This window comes from Eriocheir sinensis, chromosome 37 (genome assembly GCF_024679095.1).
Source record: "Eriocheir sinensis breed Jianghai 21 chromosome 37, ASM2467909v1, whole genome shotgun sequence".
NCBI classification, from domain to species: Eukaryota; Metazoa; Arthropoda; class Malacostraca; order Decapoda; family Varunidae; genus Eriocheir; species Eriocheir sinensis.
Window position 1 is genome coordinate 17,402,826 of NC_066545.1, and position 21,094 is coordinate 17,423,919.

General features: G+C 45.8%; 2 protein-coding genes across 3 annotated transcripts in view; one reads left to right on the top strand and one right to left on the bottom strand.

Annotated features, from left to right (window-relative positions):
- Window positions 1-11,561, top strand: part of LOC127008427 (uncharacterized) — a 20,439-nt gene extending 8,878 nt beyond the window's left edge. For both annotated transcript variants that reach the window (XM_050880579.1, XM_050880580.1), the window contains 8 exons: window positions 2,369-2,513; window positions 3,833-3,967; window positions 5,271-5,371; window positions 5,699-5,868; window positions 6,064-6,217; window positions 6,955-7,102; window positions 8,203-8,355; window positions 8,856-11,561. In XM_050880579.1, coding sequence (XP_050736536.1) covers window positions 2,369-2,513; window positions 3,833-3,967; window positions 5,271-5,371; window positions 5,699-5,868; window positions 6,064-6,217; window positions 6,955-7,102; window positions 8,203-8,355; window positions 8,856-8,987 — 1,138 coding nt within the window. In that variant the 3' untranslated portion in view covers window positions 8,988-11,561. The remainder of the gene's footprint in view (window positions 1-2,368; window positions 2,514-3,832; window positions 3,968-5,270; window positions 5,372-5,698; window positions 5,869-6,063; window positions 6,218-6,954; window positions 7,103-8,202; window positions 8,356-8,855) is intronic.
- Window positions 11,446-21,050, bottom strand: LOC127008423 (uncharacterized). Its single transcript, XM_050880572.1, has 13 exons — window positions 20,516-21,050; window positions 19,109-19,248; window positions 18,664-18,812; window positions 17,713-17,972; window positions 17,152-17,245; window positions 16,888-17,050; window positions 16,063-16,155; window positions 15,703-15,772; window positions 15,485-15,583; window positions 15,060-15,224; window positions 14,453-14,597; window positions 14,094-14,290; window positions 11,446-12,518 (listed from the first exon to the last, which is right to left on the bottom strand). The coding sequence occupies exons 1-13, from the start codon at window positions 20,681-20,683 to the stop codon at window positions 12,288-12,290; spliced, it is 1,974 nt and encodes a 657-aa protein (XP_050736529.1). The 5' UTR covers window positions 20,684-21,050; the 3' UTR covers window positions 11,446-12,287.
- Window positions 21,051-21,094: the final 44 nt, after the last annotated feature.

Below are 21,094 nucleotides of genomic sequence, written 5' to 3' on the forward strand. Positions count from 1 at the left end.
TGTGGGTGTGAGGTATCGGTCGTCCCTTCTGAGCTCCAAGCTCATTCGGAGAGGGCATTGGCTGGCGATGGCGAGTCAATCGCGTGATCGGACCGTGGTGCCTCACACTCACGGGGCTGCAGGCAGGAAGTGCATGCAAGGGCAAGGACTAAAAATAGTTGCAGCGGTGTGTCGGGTGACTAATACGCCGCCGTGAGAGACTGGCTGGCGGGGTGCTGGGGCGTGTGTGTGTGTGCGTGTGTACGCATTAGTGTAGAAAGATATCTGCAAGTCTCTCTCTCTCTCTCTCTCTCTCTCTCTCTCTCTCTCTCTCTCTCTCTTGTAGAGTTCTTTAACGCCTGGGACAATTTCTACGGCCAGGGTGAGTTCTTCCCTAGGGACGGAATACACCTGTCCCCCGTCGGGGCAGCCAGATTCGGAAGGCTCCTTAACGACGCAGTACAAACCCTACGACGAGAGGTTTCCACCCTTAACATGTTCTCTCTTGAGAAACGTCGCCTCCGAGGAAAACTGATCGAATGTTTTAAAATACTTAATGGAGTTACGAATGTGGACATATCAAAATTGTTTATGATTGATGACACTGCGAACGAGGAACAATGGTACAAAACTTAAATGTAGACAATTAAATTCAGACTGCACCAAATTTTTCTTCACCAACGTTGTAGTGCGAGAATGGTCCAGTGTAACATGATTGACTCCTTTAAAAACAAGCCCGACCGACACTTCCTTCAATTTAATATTAACTAGAGTAGAAATGCAAAGTTTTGGAGCCATCTGATCAATGTAGAATCACTTAGGTTTAGAACAGATCACCTAGTCTGGACCATGGGGTCCGTGTGGTCTGATTTTCTATGTAAATATATGTAAAATTCTCTCTCTCTCTCTCTCTCTCTCTCTCTCTCTCTCTCTCTCTCTCTCTCTCTCTCTCTCTCTCCTGCAGCAGCCAGTGTGTGCACAGAGATTCACACAGGAAGAGGCTTGTTTTTATTTTTATTTAGCAGCACATTGTACGCTGAGTGACGGGCAGTACAGAGGAGCAGCGTTATGGCCTGTGTACACGCAAAGCCTACCGAAAAAGAAGCTGTAGTAGTATTATGCATAGACTCGCAGTGCCTTAAATAGTAGATGGTGTCACTTGATCGAAGAGGAATTCATGTGTGCACTCACTCTCAATCATGCACTGAGATATTTAGTGTGTGTGTGTGTGTGTGTGTGTGTGTGTGTGTGTGTGTGTGTGTGTTATTTTTATGTTATTTTCATGTTTCCACCACCACCACCACCGCCACCATCTTCCCGCTCCTGTGACTAAAAGGAATTTTAACCGGATTAGGGCCTTATTTTTTATCCTCTTTGTGAACTCTCTCTCTCTCTCTCTCTCTCTCTCTCTCTCTCTATATATATATATATATATATATATATATATATATATATATATATATTCAACCATTCTGACCAGGCATTCCCCATGATTAACCTCCTCCTCCTCATCATCATCATCATCATCATCATCCTCATCATCATCCTCTTCTCCTCCTCCTCCTCCTTTTCCTTTCTTCCTCTAAACTTACCCTCTCCTTTCTCCTCTTCCATTCCCCTATACAACTCCTCCTCCTCCTCCTTCTTCTCCTCCTCCTCCTCCTTTTCCTTTCTTCCTCTAAACTAACCCTCTCCTTTCTCCTCTTCCATTCCCCTATACAACTCCTCCTCCTCCTCCTCCTCCTCCTCCTTTTCCTTTCTTCCTCTAAACTAACCCTCTCCTTTCTCCTCTTCCATTCCCCTATACAACTCCTCCTCCTTCTTCTCCTCCTCCTCCTCCTTTTCCTTTCTTCCTCTAAACTAGCCCTCTCCTTTCTCCTCTTCCATTCCCCTATACAACTCCTCCTCCTCCTCCTCCTCCTCCTCCTCCTTTTCCTTTCTTCCTCTAAACTAGCCCTCTCCTTTCTCCTCTTCCATTCCCCTATACAACTCCTCCTCCTCCTCCTCCTCTTTCTTCTCCTCCTCCTCCTCCTTTTCCTTTCTTCCTCTAAACTAACCCTCTCCTTTCTCCTCTTCCATTCCCCTATACAACTCCTCCTCCTCCTCCTCCTCTTTCTTCTCCTCCTCCTCCTCCTTTTCCTTTCTTCCTCTAAACTTACCCTCTCCTTTCTCCTCTTCCATTCCCCTATACAACTCCTCCTCCTCCTCCTCCTCCTCCTCCTCCTCCTTTTCCTTTCTTCCTCTAAACTAACCCTCTCCTTTCTCCTCTTCCATTCCCCTATACAACTCCTCCTCCTCCTCCTCACCATCATCATCATCACCATCACTAAATCCCTCGTTAACACGCCCTTCCCCTCTCTCTCTCTCCGCCCTTTCCCAACGTGCTCAGGGCCGCGGGAGGCAGCGAGGAGGAGGACATGTCTCGCCTGGTGAAGCAAGTTAGCATCGAGAGCCCGACACACAAGCTCAAGGAATGCATCTTCAACTTCGAGACGCCCATGCCGGACACGCCCCCCGCTGGCGCCCGGGTCAAGGTGAGGTGGATTTGCATAGACTTACGTAGATTTATATAGATACTTAGGCTATATATAGATCTTATGGTAAAAATGAGGTGGTGTGTCCCTTAAAACGAAGTGGATTTAAAGAATGAGAGAGAGAGAGAGAGAGAGAGAGAGAGAGAGAGAGAGAGAGAGAGAGAGAGAGAGAGAGAGAGAGAGAGAGAGAGAGAGAGAGAGAGAGTGTGTGTGTGTGTGTGTGTAATGAAAATGGATACACACACACACACACACACACACTAAGAATGCCTCACACAAAACCAACTGTGTTAAACCACTTTACTGTAAATCTTCAAGTGAGAGTCAGTCAGTCAGTCAGTCAGTCTCAGGGATGATTTGACCCCCTCCCTCCCCCTATACAATTTAAGGCTTCAGGAATACATTTAATTAACCCCTCTGAAGAGTGTCATTCGTCTCTGCCTTGCCCTTGACCCACTAAATTTGACCTCAATTATAAGATCGGTCCAAAAATTCTGACTTTCCACATGGGTATAGGAAATCTTTCTTCCTCTATAAAAATCTTTCTAAACCTTGTGACTTTCATGTGGCTATAAAAAAAATCTTCATTCTTATTTCCTCTTCTGAAACAAAATATGACCAAAAATTCTGACTTTCATGTGACAATAAAATATGTTCTTTCTTCTTCTTCTAAAACAAAATACGATCGTAGCTTCTAATTTCCATACTACATTAACCCGGTAGCAGCGACGGGCCAAATTTGTGCCATGATATAAACCCCCCCAAAAAGATGATACATAAACTGATCACAATTGCTTTGATATATATTATGAAATGGTTTGTGTGAGGGGTGATTTTTTCTCATTTTTCTCACTTAGAGGGACTATTAAGAAACATGATCCCCGCTGCTACCGGGTTAATATCAATAATAAACAGATGATATGTAACACTCACCATCCTGACTCATGTTGTTCCTCCTCCTCGTCATCATCTTCTGCTTCTTCTCCTTTTTGTTTACTGTCATTGTTTTCCCTTATGGCATTGGCTGGGCTGTAAGTCTTCCATTCTCTCCCTCACATTCTTCCTTCCTTTGTTATTCCTCCTCCTCCTCCTCCTCATCTTCTTTTCCTTCATATGTCTTCCTTCACACACCACCTCCATGTCTTGCACAGTCTTGCAGCTGAAATCTTCCATACAACATCAGATTTTCCGGAATCTGTCTCGTAAATCTCTCTCAGACACACAATGATACACTTCCAACTATTTCCATCCCTTGCCTCAGCCTCTCCCATCCTTGCCTCAGCCTCCACCACGTCCCCCTCAACACCTCCTCCCAACAGGTTCGTAATGCTGGGGTGTGCTATCGGCTCCGCTCCGCCTCCTCGTCCTCATCCATCAAATCTGTGGAGGCCCTGCACTGCGGATCGCCTCTCCACCACTCCGTCAGGGACACATCACTCTTCCCGGGATATGAGGTGGGATGTGATAGATGGTGTGCTTCATTTTGGCTTCATTCTGGCTTCATTTTCTTTTCATTCTTTGATCCTCTGTGGCTTGTTCTGCCTCTCTCCTTTGCTTTTTTTATTATTCTTTATTAATTTTATTTTTTAGTTTTCTTAGTCAGTGTGAATGGGTTGCCTCTCTCTCTCTCTCTCAAGCTGGATATAAGAGGTGTTACACAAGCTGACTTCTTTCTTTCCTCCCTCTCTCTCTTTTTTTCTCCTCTCTGTATATTCTTGACTTCCTCCTGTCCCTCTATTTCCTTCCTTCCTCCCTGTTTCCTCTTCTTTCTCTTTTCCTGCTCCACCTCACTTTCCTGCAGGCAAAAAATAACATCAGTCACAACTTCGCAACAGAAAAAGACATCCTGTGCAATCCCTGGTAATAGTCATTGTATGTCAAATAATAATGATGATAATAATAATAATAATAATGATTGTGTTTGTCTTGCAATGTGACCCTTGAGTTTGTGTTGCAATGTGAGAGCCCCCTTGTGTTTGTGTTGCAATGTGAGAGCCCCCTTGTGTTTGTGTTGCAATGTGAGAGCCCCCTTGTGTTTGTGTTGCAATGTGAGAGCCCCCTTGTGTTTGTGTTGCAATGTGAGAGCCCCCTTGTGTTTGTGTTACAATGTGAGAGCCCCCTTGTGTTTGTGTTGCAATGTGAGAGCCCCCTTGTGTTTGTGTTGCAATGTGAGAGCCCCCTTGTGTTTGTGTTGCAATGTGAGAGCCCCCTTGTGTTTGTGTTGCAATGTGAGAGCCCCCTTGTGTTTGTGTTGCAATGTGAGAGCACCCTTGTGTTTGTGTTGCAACTTGAGAGCCCCCTTGAGTTTGTGTTGCAATGTGAGAGCACCCTTGTGTTTGTGTTGCAACTTGAGACCCCCCTTGAGTTTGTGTTGCAACATGAGAGCACCCTTGTGTTTGTGTTGCAATGTGAGAGCACCCTTGTGTTTGTGTTGCAACTTGAGAGCCCCCTTGAGTTTGTGTTGCAATGTGAGAGCACCCTTGTGTTTGTGTTGCAACTTGAGAGCCCCCTTGAGTTTGTGTTGCAATGTGAGAGCCTCCTTGTGTTTGTGTTGCAACATGAGAGCCCCCTTGAGTTTGTGTTGCAATGTGAGAGCCCCCTTGTGTTTGTGTTGCAATGTGAGAGCCCCCTTGAGTTTGTGTTGCAATGTGAGAGCCCCATTGAGTTTGTGTTGCAACATCACCCTTGTGTTTGTGTTGCAATGTGAGAGCCCCCTTGTGTTTGTGTTGCAATGTGACCCTTGTGTTTGTGTTTCAGGTTGCAGGAACCGTTGATGCGCTTGGTGAGGAGGTGGGTGAGACAGAGCTTCAGGTAGGGGACAGGGTCATCGTGTACCCCTACGTGGGACATCCCCCAGGGTGAGTCACTGCCCTGCCCTTATAATCAACCCTTTGTGCTGCCCTTTGTGTCATAGTGCCTGTCTTCACCCTATCCTGTACCCTGATCCCTCATGTGCCACAAATGCAATTCTTCCATCAGCTGTTAAGACTGTGATCTCTTCCTCTCCCTCCCCAAAACTGTTTATGCATTATTACCACTACCACAATGCCTTACTACTGCACCAGCCATTGACCCTCCAAGCAGCAGCCCCCCAACACCCCATGCAGGACACTAATGCCCTCCTGCACCGAGGCGCTTACACAGGAGAGTGACCTCCCTCCCTCCCTCCCTCCCTCTCTCAACAGGTATGCTGAGTACATAGCAGTGCCTGAAGTGCAGTACCTCATCAAGGTGCCGGAGAACTTGAGCCTCAGCACGGCCGCCATGCTGCCCTCAGGAGCACTCTGGGCCATGAACACTGTCTTCAGCGCCCACAACCACGTGGAGAAGGTGCTGGCTGAGAAGGGAGAGACGGGTGAGTCAACCTGGCTGGTCGTCTGTCATGAGTTAGATTAGGTTAGGTTAGGTCAGTCTGAGGCCTCAAGGGAAAAAAAGAATGCTTGTAATATGTTGACCATAATTAAAACACAATTCAGATTATGCTAAGAGTCAAATAGCAAATACAGTAATATAGCAGAGTTAAATTCATTGGTGTACCTCCATCCCACAGGTCAGTGCAAGCTGCTGCTGGTGGGGACGGGCGGCCTGGCTCTCTGGGCCATGAGGATTGCCCGCTTCTACTGGCCGGAGAAAAGGGAGCGAATCAACATCAACGTGGCGTGTCTCCGGGACGAGGGAATCTCCATCGCACACGAGTACTTGAAGTGAGTCGCTGACCTCTCCACATCACAGCAGATGTCACAGTCACTGCTCAGCACATGCCCACACTTCTCTCTGGGCTGTGTTCTGCTTCTTTTCTGCCCCGCAAAAGAGCAAGCATGCAATCAAAACACTTTTCTTCACTGCTGCACTGTACTGGATTGGCAGTTACCTAAAGATTAACCCTTAGATGGTGGAGGAGCTATACTTAGAGGGCCCAAAATTCAGTCAGTCAGTTTTGTATGGCAGAAATATAACAACGCTTCCAGACTGCGGTAGAATATATACATAGACGATAGTACAAAACATCTATTATGCGGCGTAACTATATTTAAGCTAAGGTCCTAAGGTTGGCAGTGCCTATGTATAGACGATTCATTTTGGTGGGAGCTACTCTTGAAATACTGCCGCCTTATAAGGGTTAATGCTGCTGCTGTACAGGTCAAGTGACTGTCTTCAGCCTCCTGAGAGCCTGGCGTACTGCTGCTTCCTTTGCTATCTCTTATTGCTACTTCCAAGTGCTCTTTTAAACTTGACAAGGGCATGTTCCCCACCTGCTTCCTTTACTGCCAAAAAAGAACCACAGACAGACTAGTGTAGGTGTTCCATGAGCCAATGCCTCCCAGTGATGCTAAATAACAAGTACACACACACATTTAGCACAGCAGGCAGCTCACACCTTCACCGCATTACTTACACAAGGCGAGCCCCAGACTGATCCCCTGCTCCTGTGTCACCTCAGGGTCAACGTGGTGCAGTGGAACGAGGACCTGTATGAGGAGCAGCTGGTGGAGCGGACCAAGGACGCTTGCGGAGGACCAGTAGACATTGTTATTGATTTCAGCGCCACCTCCAGGTCCATACGGCGTGCCCTCAAGTGTCTGGCGCCTGTGAGTGAGACAGAGACTTGTTACACTTTGCACCAGCTGAAGGGTGGTGCTCAAGGGAAGGCTTCTAAAGGAGGTGTGATAGATGAATGGATGGGGAGGGAAGAGGGTCAAGAACTGCTTCCCGGGAGCTGTCAGGTGTATGCTGTCAACCTTCTCCTAGCCCCCATATATCCTTGCCAATTGGTTTTTTTTATGGTGATGCTGAAGGGAGTGTTTCTAATGGAAGCTTAAAGTTCATGGATGGGGAGGGAAGAAGGTCAAGAATTGTCTCCCAGGAGCTGTCAGGTGTATGCTGTCAACCTTCTCCTAGCCCCCATATATCCTTGGCAATTGGCTTTTTTTCATGGTGATGCTGAAGGGAGTGTTTCTAATGGGAGCTTAAGTTCATGGATGAGGAGGGATGAGGGTAAAGAATTGCTTCCCAGGAGCTGTCATGTGTATGCTGTCTGCACTCTCTCTCCTAGTCCCCATACATCCTTGGCAATTAGCTTTTTTTATAATGATGCTGAAGGGAGTGTTTCTAATGGAAGCTTAAAGTTCATGGATGGGGAGGGATGGGTGAAGAATTGGTTCCCAGGAGCTGTCATGTGTATGATGTCTGTTCTCTCTCTCCTAGTCACCATATATCCTTGGCAATTAGCTTTTTTTATGGCGATGCTGAAGGGAGTGTTTCTAATGCAAGCTGAAATTCATGGATGGGGAGGGAAGAGGGTGAGGAATTGGTTCCCAGGAGCTGTATTGTGTATGCTGTATGCACTCTCTCTCCTAGTACCCAAATATCAGTTCCCTGGTGGGTGACAAGTCAGGTCCTTCAATCTGTTTCTTGATCTTTTTGCTTCACTGAAATGTCCTTGCTCTTTTTCCTTCTCTCTCATTGCTTTCACTTTCATTTTTTCTCTCTCAGCATCTCAGGTGCTTAGGGGCTGGTGAGTAAGCCATGTATAGGGTCTGCACTCCTCCCTCTCTATCTGTTTCATCTCTTAGAATAATAATAATGATAATAGGACATGCCTAACCACACTCCCTTCCCCTCTTGTAGTCCCCATATATCCTTGGTTATTCTTTTGTATTCTGTGGCTAACCACGCTCCCTTCCCACAGGGCGGTGTTCTGCTCCTGAGCTCGGAGCATTCTGAAGGTCTTCTGTCCCGCTTCGGCCCTGTGGCAGAGAAGGAGAACCACCAACTCATCCCTATTGAGTTTGGAACCCTCAACCAGCTGAAGAACCTTGTGCACCTGGTGTCCACAGGCGAGGTGAGCTACAGCTTTGAACACTTCCTATGTACGGTGTATAGTGTGCAAGGGGAGAAAGCCTTGTCAAATGTGTGTGCTTGGGTGAAATGTTTAATAATACTACCCAAGATATTTATGGGCATTATTTCCAGTGTTTTCTGTTTGAGTTTTGGCTTCTACCTTGTACTGAGCAGAGTAAACAAATCTAAATGTAGGAATAAGTCTTCTGTATAAAGTTGCAGCATTTGGCAGGCTTCTCTTCTTTTGTTTTGTGGCCTTGGAAGTCTCAGCCTCCTTTAAGTGTACGAAGTGAACCCATGAGAACTTTCCTCTTTCTCTAACCAGTGCTAACCAAATGCAAGTGTAGGAATATGTCTTCTGTATAAAGGAGCAGCATTTGGCAGGCTTCTCTTCTTTTGTTTTGTGGCCTTTGAAGTCTTTGCCTCCTTTAAGTGTATGAACTAAGTCCATGAACTCTTTCCTCTTCCTCTAACCCCCCCCCCCTCCATCCCTGCCCCCAGATCGAGCCTCCACCACACACCATATTCTCGGCCGACCAAGCCAACGAGGCGCTGGCCAAGATCGGCCGAGGCATCATCCCGGGCCGGGCCATCCTGGAGTTCCCTGAGGTGGACGAGGAGTCAGAGGAATAGAATCAGAGTGGGTACTAATCTTGTGACGTAGATGAGGAGCCGGAAGAGTGGCGTCCCTCCCTGCCAGACGTCATCTCCTGCATACATCAAAAAGAGGGCTGTGCAGTGTCCCGGAAGTGTTGCCACGAGGGTGTGTGTTCCATAGGGCGTGACGTGACGAACACTTCCGAGAACATCCTGGAAGTGTTGCTACGATGCAATGCTGCGCTGCTGTGTGTTCCGATGTCACTCTGTCTGGCATTCTTGTAGGGAGTCTTAGCTGGCGCGACACACAACACAAACACTGGCTGCAACACTGACCCTGACTGTCTATCTCTTTAGTCTGAGGCAGGGGAGGGGACAGAGGAGGAAGAGAGGTAGGGTGGCATGAAGCAGCACCCGCCAGTCCACCCAAGGCAGGGAATCAGGAACTTTCGAGAGAGGGCGAGGCAGACAGCCACAAAGTACAGGTCACATGATGCTTTCAACTCTCACATCAACTATTTCTAAAGGCCAATAAGGAAATCAGTGGGGTTCTAATGAGTGTTTTTGTAGGTTCATGGTACAGAAGAAAGATTAAACTACCACCAGGGCCATAAAATTACCCTAGAAATGCCCAAACTCCTTCGAAAGCCTTGTCAAATGTGTGCGATTGGTCGCCGAAATGTTTAAAACTACGGCCACAAAACTCTTCTCCTTCTCTGGCTCTCTCGTCCTCTGCCATCACATCAAGGCCAGTGACTCGGGACCTGCTGCTGCCATCTCAACATGAGTCTTATTCTATGCTTGTTTCAGTGTCACTTTTTTTTGTACACTACCTTGGGCTCTTTCTGTACCATGCTAGAAAACATTAACACAGGCTGAGTCCTCCTAGACATTGGGTTTTTTCACACTCAGAAGACAACAGAAAACAGCATATGATGAAGGCTTGTGTCCCAGTGGCTGGCTCTTCCCAGCGCCTCGTGCCGTGGGAGGAACGAGCCGCTCGCTGCCTCCACCACTCCCGGACGGCCAGGCAGTCGTCTATCATAATAATGTTGTTGATTCTCAGGTTGTATCTTCGCTTCCTTACCACCGTAACTATCAGACATTCCAGCACTGTCATGCCAACACCAATGTCGCTGCAGAACTGGATGCACATACTCTCTTCAGTATAAAAAAAAATATACACACACACACACACACACACACACACATTCACAAGTGAGGGAGACAGAGATGTCCTCTACATAAAGTGGCTTATAGGATTGCTAATGTTTATCTAAATTTTTACTTAAAGGCTACGTAGCATATGTATGTACATAGAAAAATAAAGAGATGGTCTGTTTTAATTTTTTGTGATGGACCACTTATTGTTATTATTGTATTATGGTCATTATTACTATTATTATCTTTGAAGGCTGTGATAGAAAGCTACTGCTGCCCCCCCACCACCACCACCACCAGCTGCCCCGCCACCACAGCCTCCCCCTGCACCACCAGGACAAGTGTGCGGTGGCCACTCAGTGCCATCACATTAGGGAAGACCTTGGCACAACACTGGCACTGTGCAAGGAGACAACACAGCTGTTGTTCATACACTCATCAACAGACCTTCACTCACTCACTCTGCCAATATGTTCTGTACATAAAAATGGAGGTGTAAATTGCAGACACATAATCCTGCTTGCTGAATGTTCAAACAGCTAAGTGTCATGACTTACTGGTGTTCCCTTTATGTAGCTCTCTTTAGTTGGCACTTTGGTTCACCCTCTGGGCATGGTTGTACTGCTGAGGGTGCCAAGGGCACCCAAACCCAAACTGCTGGTTTGTATGTGACAGCAGTGGCACTCCCCTGTGGCACCATCAGACAGTACTGGCCCTGCCGCCTCTGCTTCCCACATGGCCGCCCCGCTGGTGCCTGGGCCGAGGCAAGCTTTGTGGCTGATCAGTCAGACATCTGCAAATCTTTGGCATCCAGGATTTCACTCTGTAGTTTGTGTTATGTTCCGTGTTAGCAAAGTTTATTTCTCTTACATTCCTACTGCCACAGCCTCTTAGGCCAAGCTCTTGTGATTCCTCAAACTGTTTCCCCTTGGTGATGATTTCCTCGTGGTGGTGGACGAGAGGAGCCACGGCGCAGTGGGCCAAGTGCCCGCCCCGGCACCAGCGAGCGTTCCTCACGGGCTTGTTAGAGTTTTGCCGCGGCCTCGGCTGACCAAAGGTGCTTGCCGTGTAGCAGATGATAGAGATTTTGTTCCTCGGTAATGTTGTCTCTCGTTGGGTTTGCCGCATGAGTGAAGACAGAGAGAGAGAGCTGGCAGGCGGCAGCTACACCCCCAGACTGTGCTATGACGACTGAGGTAAACATTTACGTTGTTGTTTATGACAGCAACAAAATCTGGCCATGTACTGTTCTGATGTCTGCTGTTGTACACTTACTGTAAATAGCTACCTTGTCAGTGGCATGAAGAGTAACTGTTTTGAAGGATATACAAGCTATAATTTCATATGTTTACTGAGAAAAAATATGAGTAGATAGAGTAATAAGTATTGTAAATGTGTATACTGTAGGTGTATTTTAAAGCCATATAATCAATAAAGATATGTTATAGTCATGTGCTCTCAGACTCCCCCAACATGAGGTTCTACCAGTTATGCTTGTATGACAGTCTGACACAAGCCTTTCAATGGGCAAGGTGACTGACATGGGTGAGGTACGAGGACAAAGGAGATGAATTTGGGCATAATAGTGATACTCTAAATATTCCAACCACTGCAATTCAATACCATCAAACTGTGTTGTTAGTTACATTACCAAAGTCCCTGTGAGGATTATTACAGCCACTTGAATACTGCATGAACTACACCCTGTAACAAGTAACCCATGCAGGGGCCAACAAGTGGACAGCAAAAGTTCAACTGTTCATGGAAAAGCAAGTCAGTAAAGAACACTGAATTCTTGAAAACAGGAAATTATAACTCAGAAAAAGGTTGATATCTGGAGTGCAGAAAATGATCAATGAACTCCTACTGTAATTGTGGAAATATTTGTGTGTGAATGTTAACCAATCCTCCAATGACCTGACTCAAGAGTTGTTAGCATTCACTCATAAATATTTACAGAAGTTCATTATCAAGTTTTTTTTTACCATTTCCTACACTCCAGATATCAACCTATTTTTTTTTAATTTCCTGGTTTCAAGAATGAAGACTGTTCCTTGCTTTGAAAGTTGTCCCTTCCTTCAGCGTGAGGCTCAAGTGTTAGTAAGGACCAACAGCAACAGCAGCTCACCCTGGCCTGCCCAAGGGGATCGGGGGGGAGGGGGGGCACACTCTTGGTCAGATCTGCAGGCGGTGCCACATCTCTATCCTCGCCTTGCGTCTGATGGAGAGGCCCCAGTGTGTGAGGCGGGCGTCCATGGGGTCCCCGGGCACTGTGATGGCAGACTGAGGAGCACCCGGCATGGGGCGGCCTTGGTCCTCGCCGCCAAACAGTTCCTCTGGGCCCAGGATCACCTTACCCAGCAGGGCCTCGCTGAACGTTACACCATGTCGGGCGCGGCCATGCATCTGTGGAAGGTGGATTTCAACTCCGTACTTCCTGACACCGCTACTATTGCCAATAAAAAGCTTGATCCTTAGACTTGGTAATTATACTGAATTTCTTTTAGGCCCTGTGGCAAAGGGTACAAATTGAATGAATGTTGGTTGAGAGAGATGGGTGAGATATATTTATTAATGAAGATGGCAGATAGTAAGTTATTCTCATGAGCTGCCGTGTGTAGACTGAGTGAGTGGGCTCTTGAAAGTTTCCTTGTATCTTTGTGTGTGTATTTACCTTGTTGTATTTACCTAGTTGCAACTTCATAGGGCCTGGGCTTACGCTCGTGTGGTCCAGTCTCCATATCTATACTTGAAGTTGTGCACACTCTTTGCCAACACAACATTCTCACTTATCTGTTAAAAACCTCTATGCTTCTTTGCGGGAAGCCATATTTTTTTGTCTCTCAAACATCTTCCTTTTCTCAATTTTTTACTGTGTCCTCATGTGTTGCTGGTGTTTTTTACTTCTCTTAGTAGTAATTCCTCGTTACCTACTTCTTTCATTTTATTCCACAATTTATAAATTTGTATTAGGTCTCCCCTTTCTCTTCTTTGTTCCAATGTTGGCAGGTTCATTTCCTTTAACCTTTCTTCATATGACAATTCCTTCAGTTCTGAAACCATCTTCGTTGCCATCCTTTGTATTCTTTCTAGTTTTTTCACGTGTTTCTTCTTATTGGGAGACCACACTGTTTCCACATATTCCAACTTCGGTCTAATCATATTGGTAATCATCTTTTTCATCATATCCTTATCCATGCAGTGGAATGCTGTTTCTATATTTCTTACCATTCTATACATATCTCCAAATATCCTGTGTGTGTGTGTGTGTGTGTGTGTGTGTATTTACCTAGTTGTATTTACCTAGTTGTGACATACGGGAAAAGAGCTACGCTCGCGCCGTCCCGTCTCCATATCCTCTTTTATCCAACTTTTCCTTAAAATCATGAATGTTTCTTGCACAAACCACCTCCTCCTCCAGTCTATTCCATAGCTCAATGTGTGTGTGTGTGTGTGTAATTCACCTCTTGGTTTGCTGCGGGTCTCTCTCGAGACAGACAGCCGTTCCCCTACGGAAGAGCACAGAGCTCATAGTACCAATCTTTGGGTAGAACTGAGACCACTCACACACCAACACACCACGACGATGTCACAACTCCTTGCCTGACGTCGCGTACCTACTCACTGCTAGGTGAACAGGGGCTACACGTGAAAGAAGATAAACCCAACTTATCTTCATCCGGCCGGGGAATCGTACCCCGGTCCTTCTGGTTGTGAGGCAGACACTCTATCCACTGAGCTACCGGGCCGTTACACACACACACACCATGTGTGTGTGTGTGTGTGTGTGTGTGTGTGTGTGTGTGTGTGTGCATCCCAGACTGTGGAATGCTGTTGTTCTATTAGTGTTGCTCCCATAACTAGCAGTTGTGTTTATCAGTGCACTGTACAAAATATAAACCTACACAAACACTTCTCCGGCACAAGGAGTTAGGCCATCAGCATTTCCACAACTACAGACAACTTCACTGGCTGCCTCACCTCCAGCACAGCGCAGGAGGCCATCACCTTGCTCTTGGGCACAGAGAAGGTGTGGGAGCAGGTGTTCTTGAAGATGCCCTCCCAGCTCTTCTCACTGCTGTCTCTGGGGACCTCCAGGGTGGTGCCGCCCAGCTCCTCCTTCCTGGCGCGGCTGCCCTCAGTCACCACCACTGCCACCACTTGCACTACCACCTTTGCTGCCATAGCCAAAGGAAGATAGCTTTTAAGAACTCTGTATAAAAATCAGCTTCACATCGCACAACAAAAGTGGGGTGGAAACTTTGTAATAGACTATATTATGTTCAGAAGAACAAGAAAAAGAAAAAGAAGGAGGAGAAGAGCATAAGACGAATACTCACTCTTGAAGGAGGAGGCAATTTTGCTCCCCAGACGTAGCACCTTCATTTTCTTCATCTGCAGCACATCCACAGTGAAGGTAAGGTACCCACGCTCTCTCTCACAGCATGAGAGGGCCACCAGCGCCATACCTAGATGATCCTGAACCTGAGAGAGAGAGAGAGAGAGCGAGCGAGCGAGTGAGCGAGAGAGAGAGAGAGAGAGAGAGAGAGAGAGAGAGAGAGAGAGAGAGAGAGAGAGAGAGAGAGAGAGAGAGAGAGAGAGAGAGAGAGAGAGAGAGAGATCAAGAGAGTACTGAGAGAGTTTCAGAGAGAGAGAGAGACAGAGGAAGAGACAGAGAGAGAGAGAGAGAGAGAGAGAACTAGAGAGAGAATGACAAACTCCCAAACCTCTGAAAGCCTTGTTAAGTATGTGAGTTGGGGGCCAAAATGTGTTATCCTCACCCACCCAACCATCATCTGCACACTAATCCCTTTCCTTATTCCATTTCTCTCCTCCTATAACTTCTCCTTTTCCTCCTCCTTCCTTTCCTCCTCCTCCTCTCCCTCTCCCCTTCTTCAGCCAACCCGACAGAGCCTTTCCCTCCCCTCTAGGCCACCCTGCACTAACCTGCCACCCCTGTCGCAGCTGTAACGTGCACGGCTGCCACCCTTCCTCAAGCGGCTGGGCTCCCAAGTTGGCTACGATGCCATGCCCCAGGGCGAGGTAAGGGTGGGAACGAAGGCCGGGTTGGTACACTGAGATGACCAGACAACGCTTGGAGACCTTACGGAGCTGACAGAGGGAGGGAGAGAGAGAGAGAGAGAGAGAGAGAGAGAGAGAGAGAGAGAGAGAGAGAGAGAGAGAGAGAGAGAGAAATATTAATTCATGTTTCTGTCCATGAGTTGTTGCAAAGTTATTCCTATATATTTGCTTCCTCCTCCTCCTCCTCCTTCTCATCTTCATCCTTCTCTTTCTTCTCTTCCTGTCCTCCTTCTTCTCATCTTCTTACTTCTCTTTCTTCTTTTCCTCCTCCTCCTCCTCCTCCTCCTCACCTTGATAGAGCCGGAGTGTGCCTGGGTGTCATCCGCCTGCCTGGGTCCTGCCGACACTCCCTTCACCCACTTCTCCTTCTTACCGGGTGTCACACTGACCTGGAGAGAGTAAGAAGAAAGGAAGAAAGAGAAAGAAAGAAGAAATTGTACTGAAGAGGATAATAATACAAATAAGGACAGTAATGATGATGATAATGATGATAATAATTGTAACTCACACACAAGTCCAGTTTGAGGTCTTTCTTGCCAGGCGGAAGTTGCGTAATTTGATTCACACGGACGTCCAGCCTGCCAAAGATAGTAGTAGTAGTAGTAGTACTAGTAGTAGTAGTAGTAGGAGGAGGAGGAGGAGTTAGTAGAGGGTGATTTTCCCGTTCAAGCTGCAGGAGTCATGTAAAACAATCACTGGGATCACACAACATGTCACCAAAGACTTCTGGGAGAGGCTTTTCAAAAAGGTGAAACTGAGGCGCCAATACGTTTAAGAACACAGAACTGAGAACAATACAAGTTTAGCTCAAGTCCTATACAAGTACACCAACATAAACACACCCTTGTAAAGGTTGGGGGTTACGTACATGTGTTCTGAAGTCCGGTACCTCAGCGCCAACTCAAGCTTGCCGAAGGAGTACCGGGACGGAGTGCTACTGGTCTCAGCACGACCATGGTAGCTGAAGAGCAGAGTAGTAGTAGTAGTAGTAGTAGTAGTAGTAGTAGTAGTAGAAGTATTGTTTCCACGAGTTACTATAAGATGATTTGTTTAAATGTGAAAAGTAAAAAAGGACTGAGAGAAAGGGAAGCTTTTTGGGAGGAAGTGAATGCATGTTTGAAGAGTTTTGAGAAAGAAAGGAAACTTATTACGATGGGAGATATGAATGCTAAAGTTGGTGATGAATGTGTGATGGATGTGGTTGAAAAATGGGGGATACCTGGGAAGAATGAAAATGGAGAGTGCCTGGTGAATGTCTGTGCTGAGAGGGGAATGTTCCTAGCGAACACCTTCTTTCAGCACAAAAATATCCACCGATACACATGGAGGAGGGGAGAAGATAATGAGCAAAAAGGATTGATTGATTATGTGGCAGTAGATGAAAGGCTTAGAAAAAAAATTGTGACGCGAAGGTAGTAAGAGGAATGTTCGATGGATCTGACCATCTTGCAGTGCTGGCAAAGTTAAAGCTGAAAGAAAAGTGGGTGTTTGAAAAGAAAGGTGAAGTAAAAAAGGAAATACTGAAGATAGAAAAGTTACAGGGAAAAGAAATAAAAGATGAGTATAACCGTGAAATGGCAGAGACCTTAAGTGAAAAATGGGAAAGTGTAAAAGATAATACAAATACGGTAGTGGGCATTCTCACCTTAGCATAAACAGAGTAAACAGGACAAGTTTTCTAAGGAGTCCTCACCTGGATATGGCGTGCAGGGTGGTGTAGCTACGAATCTTGACGGGCTTGGAGCTGCCGTGGAGAGCATACTGCCCAGCGTAGCTCACAGGGTCCTCCATGCCGAACAGGGAACGCAGCATGTCACCCCCTCGCGCCAACCCACTCTTACCACTTTGGGGGAACTCTGGTGGATTGGCAGAGATGAGGTCATTGTGGGTGTGTGGTCAGAAAAGTTCAGGATCATTCTAGCTATAGGTACAATATATGTCCACCCCAAGCGCTTACCTACAACGCGAGTTGCCGGGGGCTCTTGGGGCGGCCTGGCAGCCTCCTCCGGGGTCATGAACCTGATCTGTCGCTTTGGTGTCCTGTCCTCACCCTAGGGTAGAGAGGACGGACAGACAGCTGGGTCAGGCAAAGAAGGGAACAATGCACGTTCTTTTTTTACAGTAATGAGTTACAGTTGAAGGGTCCTATGCAAAAATAATTAACTTTTTTTTTTAACAGTAAAGGAAGCAAGAAAAAAGAAGACGAAGAAGAAGAAGAAGAAGAAGAGAAGAAGAAAAATAAGAAGAAGAAGAAGGAGAATAATAATAATAAGAAGAAAGAGAAGGAGGAGGAGGAAAAAGAAGAAGAAGAAGAAGAAGAAAAAAAAGAAGAAGAAGAAAAACATAAGAACGTAAGGAGTCTGCAAGAGGCCGGTCGGCCTATACAAGGCAGCTCCTGTGAAGGAGAAGAAAAAGAAAGATACAAGCAAACCAACACAGCAATGGACACTGAGACATTACAAACATCCACTATAATAAAAAATAAAAACATTAGCTAACACATGCAATCCATACTTACAAGAGACTGGCCGCTGTTGTCATCAGGAGGGAGAAGAGCAGAAAGTCGGCTGTGTTGGCTGAATTGGCTGTGCAGGCTGAGCTGACTTCCACAGGTGCTGCTGGCGGGGCTGTTGCTGCGGGAGGTGGTGGTGGTAGGGGAGGCTGGGGGAGACGCAGGCCCTGGGGAGGAGTCCAAGGAGTCGCGGTGTGCCTCGTTGCAGGGACCTGGTGGCCACTGACCAGGGGAGTGAGGAACTGGGCGGTGCAGTGGAACGGAACCTGAACGGATGACTAGATTATTGAGGGTCACTTTTGAATGGGGAAGTGTCGATACAAACTAGTAATATAATGATGATAGGGGTAATTCACATTGTATGGTACTGCCCTTCATGTTTAAACCTTACATATGACAATAGAATGAATGGCCAGAAGATTAGGGTCACTTTCTAAGTGTCTTGATACAAACTGATAAACTAATGATAATTGAGGTAGTTCACATCATATGGTATAGTCACCTCTTGATTAACATGAGTTTAAACAACACGTTTTTGATTTAACACGAGTGGCTGCCCAAAGAATCAAACTCGCTGGAGGAAGACATTAGAGGGGGAAGACTCAGGGAGGAGAGAGGATACGATCGTCAAGAGCAGAAACTGATAAACTAATAATAATAATCGAGGCAGTTTACGCCATATGGTATCATACTGCCCTTCCTCCTAGTGGCTGTCAAAGGAATTAAACTCGCTGGAGGAAGACATTAGAGGCATAATGCACAGGAAGGAGAGAGCATATGATCGACAAGAGCAGAAACTGATAAACTAATAACAGTAATCGAGGTAGTTCACGTCATATGGTACTGCCCTTCCTTCTAGTGGCTGCCCAAAGAATCAAATTCGCTAAAGAAACACATGAGGGGGATAAGGCTTAGGGAGGAGAGAGCATACAATCGCCAAGAGTGGGAGAGACTCACGAGGCTGGACCCGGACAGGCACAGTGGGAGGCACAGGAGGGGGGTGCAGCAGGGGAGTGGCTGGGCCTGGCGGACACTTGTGCACGAAACTCTCTTCGTCATCCTCCTCCTCATCCTCCTCTCCTTCACTTTCATCAGAGTCTTGTCCTCTGAATGGGAAAAATGGATGACTCAAGAATATTCTCTCTCTCTCTCTCTCTCTCTCTCTTGCTCTTTGTAAATATTTATCCATAACTAAACTAATTTGACGTAATACAGTTCTCTCTCTCTCTCTCTCTCTCTCTCTCTCTCTCTCTCTCTCTCTCTCTCTCTCTCTCTCTATATATATATATATATATATATATATATATATATATATATATATATATATTTCTTGCTCCATGTAAATATTTATCTGTAACTAAACTAATTAGACATAATACAGATCTATCTCTCTCTCTCTCACCTGGATGTTGACACAGTGCGATGAATCCTGGTCTGGGATGATGCGAGAGGGTGCTGAGAGATGGTCTGTCCAGGCGCCCCTACACCCAGGCACCTCACACACCATGACAACAAGCTGCCACCCCCCATACTTAACCTCACCTATAGGGGTGGCAAAGGGGGAATGCAGGAGTCAGGGAAATGGAAGAAGTGTTTATGAGTACGAGACATGCTTATGAAAAAGTCAGTCTTGTGCAGGAGCTAACACCAGGTTGAGAAATAGTAGTAGTAGTAGTAGTATAAACACACACACACACACACATACACACATACACACACACACACACACACATATACACACACACACATACACACACATATAGTAGTTTGCTGCAAAATATTAGTGGCATTTCATTACTTGGATGGGGACAAGATGAAGAAAATAACAGCATTGATCAGACCAAGAGTTAATACACACACACACACACACACTAGTTATATGAGCCTGTTCGCAGACGATGCAAAGCTAAGACATATAAGAAACTGTAAACACTGCGAAATTCTGCAAGAAGACCTAAACAAGATTTGGAAGTGGAATATGGAATGGGAGATGAAATTCAATGTGAAGAAATGTCATGTTATGGAAATGGGAAAAAGTGAAGCAAGACCAAAATGGACATATAAAATGGGAGATGGTGAAACATTAAAGAAAGTACATGAAGAGAGACATCTGGGAGTAATAATGCAAGATAACAAACAGCCAGAGAGTCATGTTAATCGAGTATTCAGTGATACGTATAACGTGGTGAGAAATATAGGAATAGCATTCCACTACATGGATAAGGATATGATGAAAAATTAATTACCACTATGATCAGACCAGAGTTGGAATATGTGGAGGCAGTGTGGTCTCCCCATAAGAAGAAACACATAAAGAAACTAGAAAGAATATAAAGGATGGCAACAAAAATGGTTCCAGAGCTGGAGGGATTGACATATGAGGAAAGACTGAAAGAAATGGACTTACCAACACTAGAACAAAGAAGAGAAAGGGGAGACCTAATACAAATCTACAAATTACTGAGCAAAATGGAAGAAGTAGACAATGAGGAGTTACTATTAAAAGAAGAAATTACCAACAGGAACACAAGAGGACATAGTAAAAAACTGAGGAAGGGAAGATGCTTGAGAGACATAAAGAAATATAGCTTCGCACAAAGAAATTTAGAGGTTTGGAACAGACTAAGTGAGGATGTAGTATTGGCGAAGAGTGTGCAAAGCTTTAAGGAAAAGTTGGATAAATGTAGATATGGAGACGGGACCACAGAAGCATAAAGCCCAGGCCCTGTAAAACTACAACTAGGTAAAACTAGGTAAATACACACACACATACTAGAACATATCAATAAAAGTGTTATCTAATACTTACTCGCAACACACTGGCCCTCTGAACACACCCACAAAACACCTCCTTGAGCCTGTGGACGGAACATTTGTAAAACTCACACCTTGCGGCTCTTATCAAGGAAGTTAAAGGGCAAAGATTATCACCAATGTTATCAGCAGCTCCTTGTGATAACCAACTCCCTTCCTTCATCTCAAGTGTGTCAGCTCACTCATGTTATTTTTTGTAATTAATACATAGTCACCTCATAACATAATCTCTTTTGGCACGAGATTTACACAGCATAAGTCTTTTTCTACTCAAGCTCATTCATATGCTTTCTATTTCCTAATGCAAGAATTGGCCGGTATTTTCATTCTTTCATTCATTTCTTCTACCAAACTCTGCAACAGCCCTCCCTCTCATGTATGTCTCTTAACCTCTTGACTGCGGATTTCCTACAAGAAGACATCACCAAGCTACAGGAATGGAACAAAAAGTGGCTGCTACAATTCAGTGAAGAAAAATAAAAATGTAAAGTCATGCACCTTGGGAGGGGATACCCAACATACCAGTACCACATGGGAAACACTCCACTATCCAGCACAGAAGCACCTGGGAGTA

Excerpts from the sequence above, each read along its gene's own strand:
- LOC127008423 (XM_050880572.1), bottom strand. The coding sequence starts at position 20,683 with ATGAAGGAAGGGAGTTGGTTATCACAAGGAGCTGCTGATAACATTGGT. Across the intron at positions 19,249-20,515 it reads AGAGGGCCAGTGTGTTGCGA|GTGAGGTTAAGTATGGGGGG; the intron begins GTAAGTATTAGA and ends CCACCCCTATAG. Across the intron at positions 15,225-15,484 it reads CACACTCCGGCTCTATCAAG|CTCCGTAAGGTCTCCAAGCG; the intron begins GTGAGGAGGAGG and ends TCCCTCTGTCAG.